The sequence below is a fragment of the Perissodus microlepis genome, chromosome 3 (assembly GCF_051167445.1).
Source record: "Perissodus microlepis isolate ML-2025 ecotype Zambia chromosome 3, ASM5116744v1, whole genome shotgun sequence".
Taxonomy (NCBI): Eukaryota; Metazoa; Chordata; class Actinopteri; order Cichliformes; family Cichlidae; genus Perissodus; species Perissodus microlepis.
In genome coordinates, this window is record NC_140463.1 from 35,900,711 (window position 1) to 35,916,490 (window position 15,780).

Consider the following 15,780-nt stretch of genomic DNA (forward strand, 5'->3'; position numbering starts at 1 on the left):
GTCAGCCTTCAACTATTTTGAGAGGAAAATGGCAGCAATGATAATAAAGTGACATCTTCAGACATGGAAGGAGAATGTAGCTCTAAATGATCTGCCAGGGGCTATTTGCCTCATTAGCCTCAGTGATAGCTCTAAAAACTAAATTGGCTTCAATTTTGACTTGTAATACTTACATTCTCTGTTTTATGTTTTTTCTGGGTAACTTATGTGGAAGAGGTTTACACTACGCATTCACCTTACCCAGAAGAAAAAGTCTCTACTTCAAAAGTGGCTTTAGTATGACTCTTTGGGCTGCCAGGATTACAGTGTGGAGAAACGATGTGATCGCAATGCTCTTTTTGAAAATATATGAGCCCGGAAATTGAATTTTAAATAGTCCTAATATTAGCTACAATACTGGAATCTGACTCCATAATTGTGCTTGAGAGCTGATGAGATGAAATTTAGGATAAAAATAAAACTCTCTCCATGGTAGCAATTTGAAACTTTTACTGTAGGAAAGAGACCCAAACACTGCAGAACCCTTTTTTTAACAACCGAGACATAAATCAAATGGCCTCTCTCCCACCTTCATCTCTGGTAGCAGGTGCTCTCATATTAGATGCTGTCCTGGGGAGAGAAAAAAAACACTATAGCAAGAAAATGAAATAGCTCATAAGGTAGGAATAGGCCTCTACTTACAATATAATGAAAATATAATACAATATAATGGTGAGGTAGAATAGTTCCAAAGCAGTTTAATTAGTCAAATCAATTAAACATAAGTCACAGTTGGAATCTTAACATTAAAGTGTTACACAAACATCATGTGCACACGTGCTTATTTAAAGTGTATATGCTATGTGTTTGTCGTATACTGTTTGCACGTTTTTATATGCACTTTTGTGAAACTATTATTTGAAGATTGGACTCTGGCTAAAGGAACTGTCAAAGTGATATCATGAACATATTAAAAATCAATCATGACAATCATCAATAATGCACATATGTTAAATGCTGGAATTTTACTCATTTTTAGTCATAATGAGTTGCTGTAGAATAAAAGGCAATAACTCTCCAGTTAAAAGGCAGCAGAATTAGAAGATTTGTGCAATGCTGTGAAAAACTACCCATGATTCAGTAGCTTGTAGAGCCACCTTTAGCAGCAATAACTTGCATGGTCATTATTTCTTTACCAGTCTCTCACATCATTGTGGTTAAGTTTTGACACATTTTACAACTTTGCTTCACTTCAGTGAGGTTTAGCTGTTGGAGAGATGGCTTCACATTTGGCTGTAGAATACTTTGGTATACAGAGGAGTGCATGGTCAACTCAATGACTGCAAGGTCTCGAGGTCCTGTGGCTGCAAAACAAGCCCAAATCATCACACCTCCACCACCGTGTTTGATAGTTGGTATGAGGTGTTGTATACGGTGCTGTTCATTATGGCCAAACATCTCCACTTTGCTCTCATCTATCCAAAGGATGTTGTTCCAGAAGTCTTGTGAGTTCTTCACCTTCCTAACAAGCCACACTTGTTCAGTCTTTTTTTAACTGTACTGTCATGAAGTTTAACATTTAACATGATAACTGAGGATTGTAGAGTTTGAGATATAGCTCTTGGGTTTTTTTGTAGTTTCTGTGCAGCCTTACTTTAGGGTGAATTCGCTGGGACATCCACAGCTGGGAATTGTGTTAAGACATCAGAATGCTACAGTCAGAACTTTGGCTTTACAGACCGGCCATGATCGGTTAATCAGGATTATTTGATTAGCAGTACCTGGCTGTTACTTACACTCTAAAGTTCTATGGAAGCTGTAAGGTTGTAGTTAGTTAGACCTAGACTTAGTTAGACTTAAACAGAGAGGAATTTACTAATGCAAATTTGGTGCAGGAAATAGGGAATTTTCCAGGTGCCCATCTACTCTATTTGAAACTATACACTATATACACTATACACAACTATATGTGGTCTTTGTGCGGTACTGTAGCATTATATTATATAGCAGGTAAATATATTATATGTCAACCTTTAGAATTGACGTTGAGATCAGCTGGGTGACAGAGGTGCATTTGTAACTACAACCTGCACCAAAGACACTTCAACAATGTGAAGACTTGTTGACAAAGCGACTTAAAGCTGGAGCTGCTGGTTAATAGACAGGCAGGATAGACTGCCTCTATGACTTTACAATAGGGTCAGATTGAATTGTGGACTGTGAATAAAAACAAAATATGTAATTCTGCATGAACATTCATGTGTGTGAATGTGATTAAAAAAAAGATTTTGACTGACCTTAAGTTTCTAAGAGTGAAAAGTTTCTACTGTACAGCTCGTGAGCCAACATGTACATGTTTTTAGTCCTGGGAAATACTCTGCGTACTACACTATACTGTTTCTGCTTTGTTACTGAGAGATCAATCAATCAATACAGTCTTGCTGGCTTAGCTTATAAAATATATCAGTCAAGAGCAAAATAGCTTAAGGTTTAAGAAGTTAGGTTGCACTGTAATCTGAGATTTATGCAGGGCTAATACTCAGGTGTATGCTGTAGCTTTCAGAAGTATTTCCATCATTGAAGCTTTCAAGCTGGGCTAGCAGAGTGCCCATGTGTCAAGTCTTTGTTCTAAACTAAGCTGTAGCTGACTGCCTGCTGTCCATTCATATCTTCTTACCTAATTTATGTCTAAGTGGTTTAAAGCCATTTTATCTATAACTCAAAGCAGTTTTTCTAAATTGATAATCAGTTATGAAAAAAGTGCGCTACATCTGTTACATCAGTCTGTCCTGAATTTAAGTAGAGATTGAAATTGGATTAATTTTTTTCAAGGTTATCACGACGCAATATTGACTCACCTCTGTAAAAACCTTGGGGCCAGTAAAACAGAAAAAAAACAACTAAAAAATTATCTCCCAAAGTAGTCAGCATGTCAATTTTCTTTATTTTTTCTATTCAGATGAGGCAGATATTATTTGAAAGTCTTGCTTATATTAGTTTCTTTCTCTTTCTATTATGTATTATTTGATTAATTATTTCATTTGTGACTGTCAGCAATTGTAATTTTGCAGTCTCTGGAAAAAGTCAAAGTAATGATTCCCTGTTCCTTTCTGTCTCTCTTGATTACTCACTTAGACAATGATACGACTGTTATTTTGGCTAAAATAAGAAATGGCACATATTACATATTCTGAACAACATTGTTTGTCTTCATATTTTGCTTGCAGGGAGCCAGAGTTTTGTTTTAATGTCTTAAAGTGCTCTTGAGAAATTGTTCTTTGGGCAATCCTAGTTTTTCAAGTTTTTCTTTGGACATTGGCTGTTTTTTCCCTCATTTTCAGTCCAGTCCATTTTTTATTGTTTGTTTAGACATTTAATAGATAATAATTACCTATTAATCAGTAAAGCATATGAAAGGCTGCTGACTTAAGGGATTAAAAGACAAGTTAACAAGATAAGATAACTTGTTATTGCACAGTCATACTGTGCACCCGTGGAAACAACAACAAACCTATTTGAAATTGTATTTTTTACTTTATGTAGTAGCAGCTTTTCAAACATTATTTGCATTTCTTTAGTTGAATCTATGACCAATTCTAAAGGTAACACAGCTTTATGAACATACAGTAACAGGATGATTCCCAAAGAGCTGTTAGTTAAATGCTTGACACATCATGGCATGCATGGTGTGCAGTTTGTCCTTAAAAAGTTTGAGGAACTTGAATAAGTGGAGGACAAAAGAAGAAGCAGCTGGACTAAAAAAAACAATCTACAGTAAATAAACGATATCTGACAGTCATAGCCCTGAGAAACAGGAAAAATAAATCCACCAAACACTTGACATTACTTTATAAATGCCATCTGTCAAACATGGTGGAGGCTCTGTCATGGTTTAGGGCTGCATTTCAGCCAGTGTTGCTGGAGATCTCATCGAAATTAATAGAATTATTAGTGCAGAAAAGTACCGTCAGATTTTGAGAAACCTAAGATAACATCTGGAAAGAATCTGACTGGCAAGAGCTTCTTTCTTTGACATGACAATAACCTCAAACACACTGCCAGTGCAGTAAAAGCATAACTGGATAGAAAAACACACAATGGAGCACTATCAGTCATGGGCTGGCATCCCAAGAGCCCGGACCTCAACATTATTGAAGCAGTGTGGGATCATCTTGACAAAGAATGGAACAAAAGGCGGCTGACATCCAGAGAAAAGATTTGAGAGAAAGCTACGAGAACGCTTGAGTTCAGGCAGTGTTGAATAATAAAATTGGTCACACCAAGTATTGACTTTCAATCTCGTTACAATTTTACAAACTCCTATTTGCATTTTTCTGTGCACACGTCTCAATAAACCACAGCATCTATGTCCCGTTTTTCTAACAAAATATGAAGAAATGAGGGAATGCTCAAGACTTTGCACTGTCCTGTGTGATGACAAAATATTGTGAATTTTTAAATATTATCAACAACATTAGGATGACTCAAGTAAATAAAGCTATCTAGAGCATAACCTGTTACACAACTGCAGAAACACATTCTATTTACTGTGACCTAAGGTTGCTGTATGCTATCAAGATGAATAGTGTTGGTTTCCCTTAAAGTTTGCTAATAAACAATTAACCACACCACTTTATATTGCCGAATCACCTTTGACTCCTGGCATGCCAGCAGAGTGTACACAGTGTTACCTGTAGCTAGTGTTGATGTTGCTGTGTTGCAGTGTCACCTCTAGTGAACTCCACCCACGCCGTCACATAGCAGTCTAGTGGGAGAAGTGCTTAATTGCTGTCTTTCTCTCCCTTTACTTTCGCTCTTCTCTGGATCTCAGTGGACTGAGGAATAAATATGCTCACCTTTTTTCCTGCGTATCCCCAGTGAGAACTAGTTGAGGGATTGTCTCGGAACACTAATTAACATTTGATTGTTAAAGGTTGTTTCTAACAATGTTGCTTTTTTCATACTTTTGATGTTTGTTATGAATATGCTCACTGACTTAACTGACACGAGAATGTAGAAATATGCAAAAAAGTCTGGTGTAATCCAGCATTTCCTGGCGGTGCACGGGTGTCAGACCTTGTTTTAGTCCAACCAAGTATTTTTTTTCCTACTGTTAAAAAAAGTTCAATTAGATAAAACACATATTTTTGAGGCATCTGGAAGAAAAAACAAAGCTAGTGAAGCCCTATTAGCTTAATTGTTCCCCTTCAATCATTTAGCAAAAATGACAAAACTATGAAAATAAGGCGCATATTTAACAGAACACAATTTACAGTGGCACTTAAAGTTCTCCATTTAGGTTACACAGGTAGTTTGTAAACATTTCAGTGTTTTCTAAATAAGTACACTCTAGTTACACGCATATATTTTATTATTGAATTTCTTTAAAATGCTTTCTGTGAAATATAGAGACCGGTTGGCAACCTTCCAGGAACCACTGGTTGCTAGCTAAAAATGTGTATTCCCCAAGCACTTGGTGAGTGGTTGCCAGAGGTTGCTAGGTGAAAGAGGTATTTGGTGCTGCACCAAAACCTCCCACCTGGACAGTAGTTGATTATCGGCACATTCCTTGCAAACTACAGCCAACCACAGCAATCTGCTAGCAACCATAGTAGCCATAGGCAGGTTTTTGGTGTAGTGCTCTCTTCGAGACTAGCCATCAACTGGGTGGGAGGTACACATTTTCGCTGGCAACCAGAGATTTCCCGGGGTCTCTAGGCCCATGTGACTGAGGCCTTACAAGACACAGTGTGTATACAGCTATTTGAAATACTAGCACATTGCCCACTTTTAGCAAGGTGGATGTCACCCAGTGGAGATTTCTTTATCAGGTTTTAAAAATTTCTTGTATGAACTGGTGACATCCTTTTTAAGTCATGGAAGATGATGACGTTATGCCAAATCCAGCCTACTGTCATTGGGTGGTGTCCAAACCCAGGCCTTGAGGACCGGTGTCCTGCAGGTTTTAGATGTGTCCTTGATCCAACACAGCAGATTTAAATGGCTAAATTATCTCCTCAACATGTCTTGAAGTTCTCCAGATGCCTGCTAATGAACTAATCATTTGATTCAGGTGTGTTGACCCAGGTTGATATCTAAAACCTGCAGGACGCCGGCCCTCGAGGCCTGGAGTTGGCCAAGCCTGGTCTAAACTGTGACTCAGATGACTACATCATACAGTACACTCAACTGTCGCTTTAATACAACTACTTCCTAGCACATTAGACAGAGGGCCTTCTAAAATAAGACCACCCATCGTGCAAACAACCTGACACTCAATAATGCACTTAGTCATGTCCCTAACAATAGAACCAGCAAGTTTAAAGTAGTTTGAATAACCAGTTGTCCAGATGAACAGACAATCACATACAAAGGTTCACTAATTTATTAGTGTGATGGTTGGAATATCTTAATTCGTCCACCATTAAGACTAATCTTTGTGATTGTGTGTTATATGTAAATTGAGTTAAACTGGGGAGAATTTCAATACAGAACTAGTTTTCCTTTATGAAATCAACAGATCTATGATTGAACTGAGCCTGCTGCTCCGGTGAAGCATGAAATAAAGCCTGAGGGGCTAAGTGGTTGCATCTAAGATATTTATTCTGTAAATGTGTACCTTCAGGCCCTAGAACACCTGCCAAAGTTTGACACAGTGTTACCAACTTATCGTGGCTAGTGCCAGAGCTGCATTGGAACAAGGTCGTAGATCGAGCGGTGGGCGTTGGAGTTCAGGCCCTTAATGGGAGGATCAGTCTTGTCGTTTCTGATTTTCTGCTTCTAATCATTTTCAAAGATTTATTTAGTCACCTATCGTGTTCTCCCTTTCCTTCTCTTTCTTTTGCATCCTCCACTCAGTCTCCCGTGTTGCACGTCATCATCTGTCATATTCGAGGCCTGTGCAGTTGGTGATTCATATGCAGAGCGTCACCACCAGCACACTTTGATTCCCTCCTACTCTCTTTTGCGCACTTTTATTCTTTTTATCCTTCTGTCTTGCCCTTCCCTCTGTCTTTGTTCTCCTGGCTCCTTCTTAGTCTTATATTTCCAGCACTGTCAGTCTCTTCTCCTCAAAGCCTTTGTCACTGCCCATCCATCTCACGAATACTTCCTCCTTCATGTCACACTGTGCTCACTTGCTTAGGATAGCCAGAGACAGTTTGTGTAAATGTGCCTCTTTGACCTTTCTGCTATGTCCCATTTATATAACATGGGAAATGTGAAGTGTCTGTCTTGCAGACAGGCAGCTAATCAACCTGCATCACAGTCTGCTCGGCATTTCTAATCTCTAATCAATTTTTTTTTTACCCAGCGACACATTTTCTGTGTTGCTATGCCTGCTTTGTTTTCTTGCAGACTGCCACACGGAGAAGAGCATCCAAGGTCAAATCACAGTGCCCTCACACACAAATAGCCTGGCCGTATTTTTATTTTTTTTGGCACAGTGATGGCGTGTCAGCAAAAGTGTACAGGGATAGATGGCTTTGCCTTGAGGGTAAGAGAGGGAGAAAAGAGGTACGGACATAGAGGGGTACTCCCTTCTGGGAATCAATTGATAGCTTTTTCATTTCGTACTTTTCCACCGCCACCCCCTTCTTTCGCTCACTGTGCTTCTGTCTATCAGGTGCCATCTGTTTGAGTTCAGATGAGGATGTTTGTTGTTGCTGAAACACCTGCTTTACAAACTTAATGAATCTCCTGGCTTGTATAAGGAACAATGAAGCCAATGTCGAGAGGGAATTCAAATTTATTAATTATTATTTTATTTAGCATGGGAAGCTACTTGGCACATATCACATTGTCCTATTTGGCAATCAGTTTTGCTTTTATCGGATCATGATAGAAACCAGTTACATGAGGTCTTCATTGATCTTAATTCAGTTGTAGGTCTCCTGCTGACTTTTCATGTGACTTTGGAGCTGAATATTCTGGGTGTAGATTCTGGGAAGCAGAGCCTATACCCATATTAGGATAATCACATGCTAATGTTTAATATGAGCGTGCAAACAAAGCATTAAGCTACAGCACTTATGACAACTATGTAATGTAAATAAAAATTTAATAAATTAGTCCACAACTCATTTAAACATATTTCTTTAATTTTAAAATTTAAAGTGGCAACATATTTAATGTTGCATTTGTGATTTTAAAATATATTGTGATAATAACAATGCTATTGACCCATTACAGGGTTCTGTATACACAGCAGGAAAGAGTGGATCAAGAAGATGTCTGAATAAACAATCAGTGGTTAAAGTTAGAATGTCAAATACTGATTGGTTAATAGTCAAGATGTGGGTTTTGAACAGCACAAAGAAATACTTTGTGTTGGTCATACATAGTCATGGGGAAAAAATATGTAGACCTTTATTAGAGCAGCCGGGTGCTGCTAATCATTCCACTTGCTTGATTTTTAGTGTGACCATAAGAGCAGATGATTTGGCAGTTTGCTTGTTCTCCCTTAAAACAACAAAGCTACATCTGAACAAACCACGAGACATGTGGAACAATGTCCTTCGGAGAGATAAAACCAAAGTGGAGATGTCCAGTCAGCATCACATTTGTCGAAAACCAAACCACGGCACAAACACCTCATATTGACTGTAAAGCATGATGGTGGAGGTGTGATGATTTGGGCGGTTTTGCAGCTGCAGGACTTGAGCTTCTTACAGTCTGCAATGCAATAATAAGTATTGTAGCGTCAGATATGAGGTCGTGTGTCCAATAGTTCAAGCTTGGCCCAGACTGGATCATGCAGCAGAGCAATGATCCCAAGCAAAGAAGCCATTAGAAGGAATTGAACATTAATTATTGATCTGCAGAACTCAATTATGCTATTTGGTGGTTAGATGCTGATGGCCCATCACAGCAGAATGAAATCCCAGAAGTGATAGGAATTAGAGCAGGACTGTCTAGACCCTGATGGTATTAAGGGATCACATGGAGGCTTTGGTGGAGGTGGGTTGGACAAAAGAGTCTGCAAGGGAGAATGAAAGACAAACAGTGGGATTTAAAGGATGCAGAGTGAAGGCTGATTGGTTTAAAGAAGGCGAGCAGAAAGATGATTGGGCTACAATCGGCCGTGAGTCCTGCAGCGTGAATAGACTAGCAGCTAAATACCTGGAAAGCAGACAGTTTTTATTATTCTGCGTAAGAAAGGTGCCAATGAATAAAATGCACTCTAGGCATTATTGTTGAATGTCATTATTTTGCATCCTAGCTTACAAAGGTAAGCTAGGAAGCTACATAAGGCTAAATCGAGGTTAACATTTTCATCAAAGTTTATGTTGTAACTCTTAAGGATTAAATTAATTTCAAACTCAATCACAAAACATTGTTTCCTTCACTAAGTCTGACCTCTTGTTGACTCACTCTTGATCCTGCTGTGCATATAGACCCTTATAAATAAATCTCATTTAATGTAAAGCTTGAGTGTTGTGTGCTTCCCTTTATGCAGAGGTCCCCGTGTCAGCCAAGAAATAAAAAATGAGGCAATATTTTGCAACACAAAGTATTATCATCACTGCATGAATGCACCATAAATGTACCAAATTCCATTGCAGTCAATCCAAGAGTTGTTGAGACATGTGGGGCTGCATTTCTTGCCGACATCATAGTAGTGCTGCAGATGCTCGTTATTTTTTCTCCTTATGTTTGAGCAGTGAAATACAGGGCAGACATGAAAGGATGAATGACTAAATAAAAGTCTCAAAAATGAGCCGTATTTAATTCAATCCGCAAGCAAGTGTAAATAACAGCAAATGAACTCGACAGCCAATCACTTACCTCTTTTCTGCCCCGCTGTCTCTGATGTTCATCGTTTTCATTTCTTTCATCTTCCTATTCTCGCACACGGTTCTTCGTCGCCCTTACACTTCCCAGCCCACGTCTATTTTTTTACACCATAGCCATTTTCGTTCCCTCCACCCTCCCTCACTCATTGTCTCTCCTCTTGTTTCGACTGTGGGCATCCTCTCATAACAGCCACTGTAATAGTTCGGATGTCAAGGAAGTAAACCAGGCCGGCTTTCCTCCTGTAAGTTTCACCATGATTGTCTTTGATCAGTTTGTTAGTAGATTAGTGATGATAGTGGCATCTTTTGTCGCTGTGGGAAGCCATTGAGCCAGGACAGACTAGACAAGATAGCTTTGATTTAGTTGACTTCTAGAGTATTGACTATAACTTGCTTTAAGTTCTGCTTGTGTCAGCTATGGGAATTATTTTGTCAAGTTTTTCAGAGTAACCATAACTTTGAAATATCGTTATGTAACTGTAATTGTTTTGTTACAATGTTGCATCCAGAGAGGTTTAGTCTCCACCAGCTACTGGAGTACATGCTAAATGTTCAACTAAACTTGGCACAAAAGTTTGGTCAATGGTTTCTTTGTTTTAACAGTACTTCTTGGCAATAAATGTTATACGGTTGGAAGACCTGTTTATTTCCCCTTGAATGGTGCCACATAAGGAAAATGCATTTGTGGGTTGAGCAGCAGGGTTGAGTATGTTGGCTGCGCCCATGAACAACTTACCAAATTAGATATATGCACCCTCAAGGGCTTCATGAGGGTAACTGTCCACTGAGGTGGGCCACCGAGAATTGCATTCCCAATGGGACTTTGTTTCATTTCAAACTGCAAGTCAGTATGCTAATGCCAGCATATTAGCTAGCTGGCAGTATGTACAGCAGCAGCTATGTACAGCTATGTAAGTGAGATGACACCGGGTTCAGAGTTCTGTACTTTTTGTGTGCGGTTTCAGCAAAACAATTTAACTGGAAATGGACGTGTGGCTAATGGCACTGACTTTGTGCTCTTTTAAAATAACATCTCACTATTTTCTCTACATTGCTAAATATACAATGTTATATAAGGTAACAGTGTGCTGATATTACCATCATCCATAATTGGTCAGATATTCTTTGGTTGCTGTGGTCTTTTACTGTTTTATAATCTTTGTTCATCTTCATCTATCCCACATAGTTCACAGAAAATGCTGCCATTTGTTTTTTTCCTTTGATAAGTCAAAATAAACCCTTAATAAAGCCTGGACTTTACTAGAAAACCTCTAGATTTTTAGAGCGATTTTTTTTTGCATAAAATGTAACATCGTCCAGAGTGCTTTCAAAATGTCCTTGCTAATTTCTTTTGTATATATGGTGGTTGCCGGTGTTGCACCAATATCTTTGCTTATGCCATGATAGTACATCAGTCAAAGGTTCCTTTTGTCCTGATGTAGAATGGTCCTGAGAACTGTGATGGTTACCAACTTGAACTTTTATCTGGGACCAGCTAAAATCTACAGTAATATCTTCAATGGCAGCATATTGGTGAGAAAGTAGAGAATCCCACTCTGACACAAACAATATTTTAAGTAAAACAGTAAAAATGTATTTAGTGAGTACGTTTGGTTTTCATTTTGTCTCTGCAGGTATACTTATACCCTGTGCCCATTCAATCAAGTTACACAAAAGAGCACGGCAGGAGTAGAGGTCTCATTAGGGTAAGTACCTCAATCACTGTTTCTTTTGTGCACACAGTTAAAATCCCAATCACTGACCAGCCGGGGTATGTCTGGGATCAAGTGGGAAAAAATTAAAGACAGTTTATAGAACGACATCTTTCCAAAGCGCTTAGCAGTACTCTGAGTACTGTGGCCTGAGATTCTATAGCAGAGCATAGTCAATATTTTAATATGAAGCCACAAAGCACTTCTAGTACAATTCACATACATTTTCCCTCCCCTGGGCTTTCATCGTGCACTAAAAGCCAAGAAGGGCATTTTGTCTTATTTATACCAATTAGATAAATTCAGTGACAGCATTGTTCATTTCACGATTCGACCTGAAACAAATCCCACCGCTGCACTCCCCAGAAAGCTCTTTAATCATTGTTACAGTGCTCATATGAAGTTACCCTAAGACCAATATTTGCACTATTGATTCTTTTTTATTGTTATTCAATCTCTGTTAGCTTCGTATGACCTTTAATCAGTCACTAACAGATCTTTATTATATTTTTAATACTTTTTGATCAATGACAAAACGGAGCAGCTTTCATAGACTGCTGGGGTTATATTTCCTCAGCCTCCAAGGGTTTCAATTTCATCAAAAGGTTTACATTCTGGTCTTTTACCTTACCTTTGGGGAATGGCTTTGTCAACTGTTGGACACAGGTGTGCATCAAGAAGTCCGTGTGCTATGAAAGAAGCCACTCAGTCCCCACTGAAATGCACCTTTAATTGTCATAAACCTTTTTATTTTGATTCTTTGGAGATCTATCTGCTGTTAAGCAGTATATACCAGTGAAATATCTACTACTTAATTGTATTTTTATCATGTGTGACTTTAAACGCTGGCTGTTATTCAGTCATTAGTTTCGCTTCAGCGACCACATCACCTCACCTTTCTCTTCACCGTAACATCTCTGTCAAAAACAAGAAGAAAAAAGAAAGCATACATCAAACGGTTGTTTTTTTCCTGTTTATTTACTTACTTTTTCTTCTCTTATGAATTTTTGATTTGAGGTGATAATTATGGGATGTCGCCTCACTGTCCTTTTCCACTCTCTCATTAGCCTTGGCTGTCCGTCACCCGACACTTTTATAGGCTGCAATTATGGAAAACCTATTCCATCCACACTGACACCTATGCAAAAAGCTTTTATGATCCACGTCAGCTCCTCCCCTAAGAGGAAGACCGAGTTGCGCTGGTGTTTTTTTCCACTCAGCGGCCACACAGACTAACAACTTGTTTTGCGGACGGATAATAAAAAGGTCTAAAATGGCCGTGGAAAATTTGCGACACGGAGTCAAAACATTTTGTCTGCTTTGAGATGTGATGCCATTAGGGCCCAACTTGAAGTAAGACTCGAGATAATTTAACTGCAATTATTCTTCCGTGCAGATACAGTGGGTTTTTTTTCCCCTTTCAGGTGGAAAATTAATTGGAATCTAAAGCAGAGCTGTTTTCTTCTTCTTCTTTTCTTTTTTTCCACCATCAACTCCCACACTATCTGCTCACTTTTGGAGCGTAAAGTGCAATGCTTCACCATGTTTTTAGTGCAGGAAAGAGGAAGAACAGAATGCTAACTGTGAGTAATGTGACCCCAGTGCTTCTGCCTGCCTGTCACTCATCATGGTATGGAAGGGCAGAAGGACTAAACGAAATCAATGGTCAAACACGCCAAAATCTCTGCCAAACAGGACTCGAGGGACAGATTTCAAATGTATATTTATTTATTTTTTCCCCACATTCCTGCGTTTTTTCACGCTGATGACTAAGACTAAACACAATGTTGGATTTTTCCATAGAAGTCAGAGAAAAATAATAATGCTAGCTTAATATAAGTTGTTATCACATATACCTCATTGGTATTTTCTGGGTGTAGGCGGGCTGTGCGGCTCTATATGATGTACTATACTGTTTCCAGAGTGCGTGTAGTGAAGGTGGACTGCTTTCAGCTGAGGCAAAGGGGGAGGGGAGGCACATGAATCATAGCTCGCATGGTGGGTATAAAGTTCATTTTTTTATCCAGACAGACCATCAGTCAGGCCTTGCAGGATGTGGCCGGGCCTCCTGATATCAATCTGCATGGAGGCCTCCTCTTTCTCCCCAGAGGGGGTGAGGAGGGAGAGGGGAGTGCTTTGATTTAAACGGCAGCATTTATCACACCTGCTCCAGCATCCTAAAGGACAACCATGTGAGACAGAGAAGAGGTGGCGGTGGTGTCAGAGAAACAGCATTGCCATGCGCGGCCTCCCACTGGAAGCGTGGCTGTCCTGGCGATGACATTGCTAATACTCGCTCGTACGATTTTTTGACTAATTTGGATTAGTCGTGTTACGTTTCTGCGGCATTAAATTGATGGCACCGCTGCCGAATTTCGATTACGGCTCGCGGCCTGCACAGTTTGCGAAGTGTGTCACGGCTCATAAAAGTTGAAATTGTACCTTGAGCCTTAACCTTCCTTCATGCTTGGTTTTGCAGCATAGTTTGGCGTTAGACCATTAACTACACAAATGTTTGCGAGGAACAATAAATCAACCTGGCAACGCTTTCTTTTGCAGCTGCTCGCTCTTATATTGTGGCCACACACTGCCAAAGATTTCATAAGGCACAGCAGTCACTCTGTGCTTCCAATTATCTGTAAACGCAGATATTATACAACACATATTCACCTCTTGAATTCCAATATCTCTGTTTTCCATTTAGCTTTCCTGCCTTTCGGCCTCGGCGTCACAAGCGCTTCCTGAAATGGCTATTGTAACACTAACATCAGCCATGATAATGATAATAGAATAGGAGAAAATGCTTGCATTGCGACAAACACTATCCCAACGTGACAGCGTCGTCCATCTTCATAATGTCCCCGTGGTACCCACCCCCGCCCTCCTCCTCAAAGGGCAGACATGCTAGGTACATTGACAAGACAGCAAATGCAGAGCTGCTAAATGCTTCTGGAAAAGTCCAAACAGAGACGCACGCGGGCAGATCTCTTGCTACCTCTGTGCTTATGTGAGGTATTGCAAGCACTGCCGTTACAATTTGTTTGATGGAGAAACACCACATGCAGAGAATTAATACTGTGTTAACAAACAGAACATTGATCATATTGTCACCAGCATGTCACATTAATTTCCAAAAAGCCAATGTGGTATTGAGATCACTCCTTACAACGTGGGAGGAAATTTGGACCGTTCTTCCTTAGAGAACTGCTTCAGTTTAGCCATATTCTTAGTGTGTCTGGTGTGAATGGCTGGATGTCTGGGCTCTGACTGGACCGCTCCAAAACACAGATTTTCTTTGTTGAAAATCATTGTGTGCTAGAGTTGCTTTAATGTTTAAGGTTATTGTCCTGCTGTGTCATCCAGTTAGTGCTGACCCAAGGCCCCAGTCGCACGGGTCACGGGGGAAAATTGTGTATTCCCCAACCAGTTGGCGAGAAGTTGCTGGATAGTGAAATCGATTGCAAAGCGGGTTCTGCACCAAAAACCTCTTAGTGATTGCTGTGGTCACTAGCAGATTGCAGAAGTCATCTATACTGAGCACAGAAGATGTGTGCAAGCAGTCTGAGACACTCTCACTCACAGTCACTGAGGCCTAAGTAAACCAGGTAGTTTAGTTTTCCCTCAGTGATGAGCTATTTGGTGCCTCAGGTGGTCAGCAGGTTATCTACCTATATGAAGGTCGGTGGATTGATCTGTCTCCTACAATCCATGTGTCGAAGTATCTGTGGGCAAGATACCGAACCCTGAGTGGACTGAGTACGTTTACCTGAGTGCGTTTGTTAGATAACAGATCAAATAATGTGTGTGACTGGGTGAATCAGACTCGTGGTAGAATGTGCTTTGAGTGCTCAAATTGAGTAGAAAGGTGCTAAATAAGTTCATTTACCATTTTTAAGTCGGTCTGCCCCACTGCCCCAGGCGGCTGCCCCTCCCTGGTTCTACCGGAGGTTTCTTCCTGTTAAAAGGGAGTTTTTCCTTCCCCCTGTCACCTAGTGCTTGCTTATAAGGGGTCATCTCATTGTTGAGCTTCTGTCTCTCTATGATTGTAGGGTCTTTACCTTACAGTATAAAGTGACACGAGGCGATTTTTGTTGTTTTTTGACGATATAAAAATTAAAATGGATTGAACAGAATTGATTGTGTTGGCAAACTAGCAGCTTCTTTTGTTGTTTTCTAATTTCATGCTGCTGATAAAACTGGAATCAGGACCAAAGATTCCTTCAGGCTTTAACCTTTTACTGCATTAAACATATTTAACTTTTAAAAGAGTTTCCACAAAGTGCTTTGTCAACATT

At 39.7% G+C, this 15,780-nt stretch overlaps 1 protein-coding gene across 2 annotated transcripts in view; it reads left to right on the forward strand.

Moving 5' to 3' along the window:
• LOC146391367 (glucosidase 2 subunit beta-like) overlaps positions 1-15,780 on the forward strand; it is a 159,593-nt gene that overhangs the window by 126,905 nt on the left and 16,908 nt on the right. Inside the window, exons 13-14 of one of the 2 annotated variants that reach the window (XM_084924239.1) lie at positions 11,216-11,306; positions 11,408-11,479. In XM_084924239.1, the coding sequence (XP_084780365.1) occupies positions 11,216-11,306; positions 11,408-11,479 (163 nt within the window). The remainder of the gene's footprint in view (positions 1-11,215; positions 11,307-11,407; positions 11,480-15,780) is intronic. The other variant, XM_084924238.1, reaches the window with a different exon arrangement.